General features: G+C 36.3%; 1 protein-coding gene across 1 annotated transcript in view; it reads right to left on the reverse strand.

Annotated features, from left to right (window-relative positions):
- The window catches only part of LOC111382845 (regulator of nonsense transcripts UPF3-like), a gene marked incomplete at its 5' end in the record, with an annotated part of 13382 nt that extends 12225 nt beyond the window's left edge, over window positions 1-1157 (reverse strand). Inside the window, 5 exons of the mRNA XM_023006882.1 lie at window positions 44-123; window positions 233-331; window positions 420-515; window positions 762-922; window positions 1142-1157. Coding sequence (XP_022862650.1) covers window positions 44-123; window positions 233-331; window positions 420-515; window positions 762-922; window positions 1142-1157 — 452 coding nt within the window. The remainder of the gene's footprint in view (window positions 1-43; window positions 124-232; window positions 332-419; window positions 516-761; window positions 923-1141) is intronic.
- Window positions 1158-1304: the final 147 nt, after the last annotated feature.

Consider the following 1304-nt stretch of genomic DNA (forward strand, 5'->3'; position numbering starts at 1 on the left):
GATAAAAACCACTTCATAGTGAACGAGTGGTAAGATTTCCTACCCGAGTTCCACTCTTTGCAGCTCTTCTCTGACGAACAAAGTCCATTAAAGGAGTAACTATAGGAGCATCTTTTGGAGCACCTAAAAAGAAATCAGGAAATAATTTAAACTAAAAAAATGAAACCTTCACATTGTACCATTTTATAAATTAAATCTTGGATTGTCGTATAAGCTAAGACTATCAACTCACCAGCTCGTTCCGACTCCTTCCTCTCCAACTGTATCTCTGCACTTGGAAGATTCTCTACAGGCTTTGCAATAAATTCAAGGAACTCCTGATATTCAGGATCTACATACATATCAATGGAGCAATTGTGATTACAAACAAACAGATAATAGCATAGAAACCACATGCAATCAGCACATGAGTTAAATACCTTTCAATATGGTCCCTTCGCGCCCATCCTTTTTAGACCACTGCTTTGGAACACGCTGTGAAGGAGCATACTCAACAATTGTTTTAAATTGGGTACCTGGATGAGGCAAATAAGAGGGAAAAACCCCCATTTAGAAAGAAAATTCTAAAACGTCTATGTAATACATGAAAAGTAGGTTTTCTCATGATACAAAAAATTATATTATATCGTGTTACGGAAGGACAGAACCTTAGCTACCATGTACAATAGAAAGATACAATTAAATAGCTAGGAGTCACATAATTAACTACTGGACATCAAGTCACATCATGGATCTATCTCAAGAATGTCCTTGAACATTACCTTTCTCATTGACGAAGATGTGTCCATCAAAATACTCCGCAAACTCGACAACATCCTCTGGTCTATTAAAGTCGATGTATGCCCTAGAATAGAATAGATGCTTCTGGCTGCAAAAGCAGATGAGGGATGATTGAGGGGTAGATTGAAAAGGGCAACAGCACCTTCATAAAGCAAATATGTTGTATAATTGCGAACATATTGGTGAAAACATCATTTTGGCTGAGCCTATTTGTAAATCGGAAGGGGGCATCTTCTAAATGGTGTTTTTCTTATGAATATACATGCAAAAACTTGCAAACATATAGTTCAATGATTATCTAAATTAGCACAATATAGTAGGAAATGCATGCTAGCAAAGATAAATCTCACTCAGCCAATACCAAGATTGCAAACCACCTGAAACATTTATGCACTTAATGTGACATCATATAGTACTTGTTAACACCTCAAACATGGTAAGAATGTGAGGTTAGTAACTACAAAAAGAATGATGCATCTATGATGATTGGCTCGTATTTTGGTTACTTAAATTGGCCCTCTATA

This window comes from Olea europaea, unplaced genomic scaffold, assembly GCF_002742605.1.
Source record: "Olea europaea var. sylvestris unplaced genomic scaffold, O_europaea_v1 scaffold2560, whole genome shotgun sequence".
NCBI lineage: Eukaryota > Viridiplantae > Streptophyta > Magnoliopsida > Lamiales > Oleaceae > Olea > Olea europaea.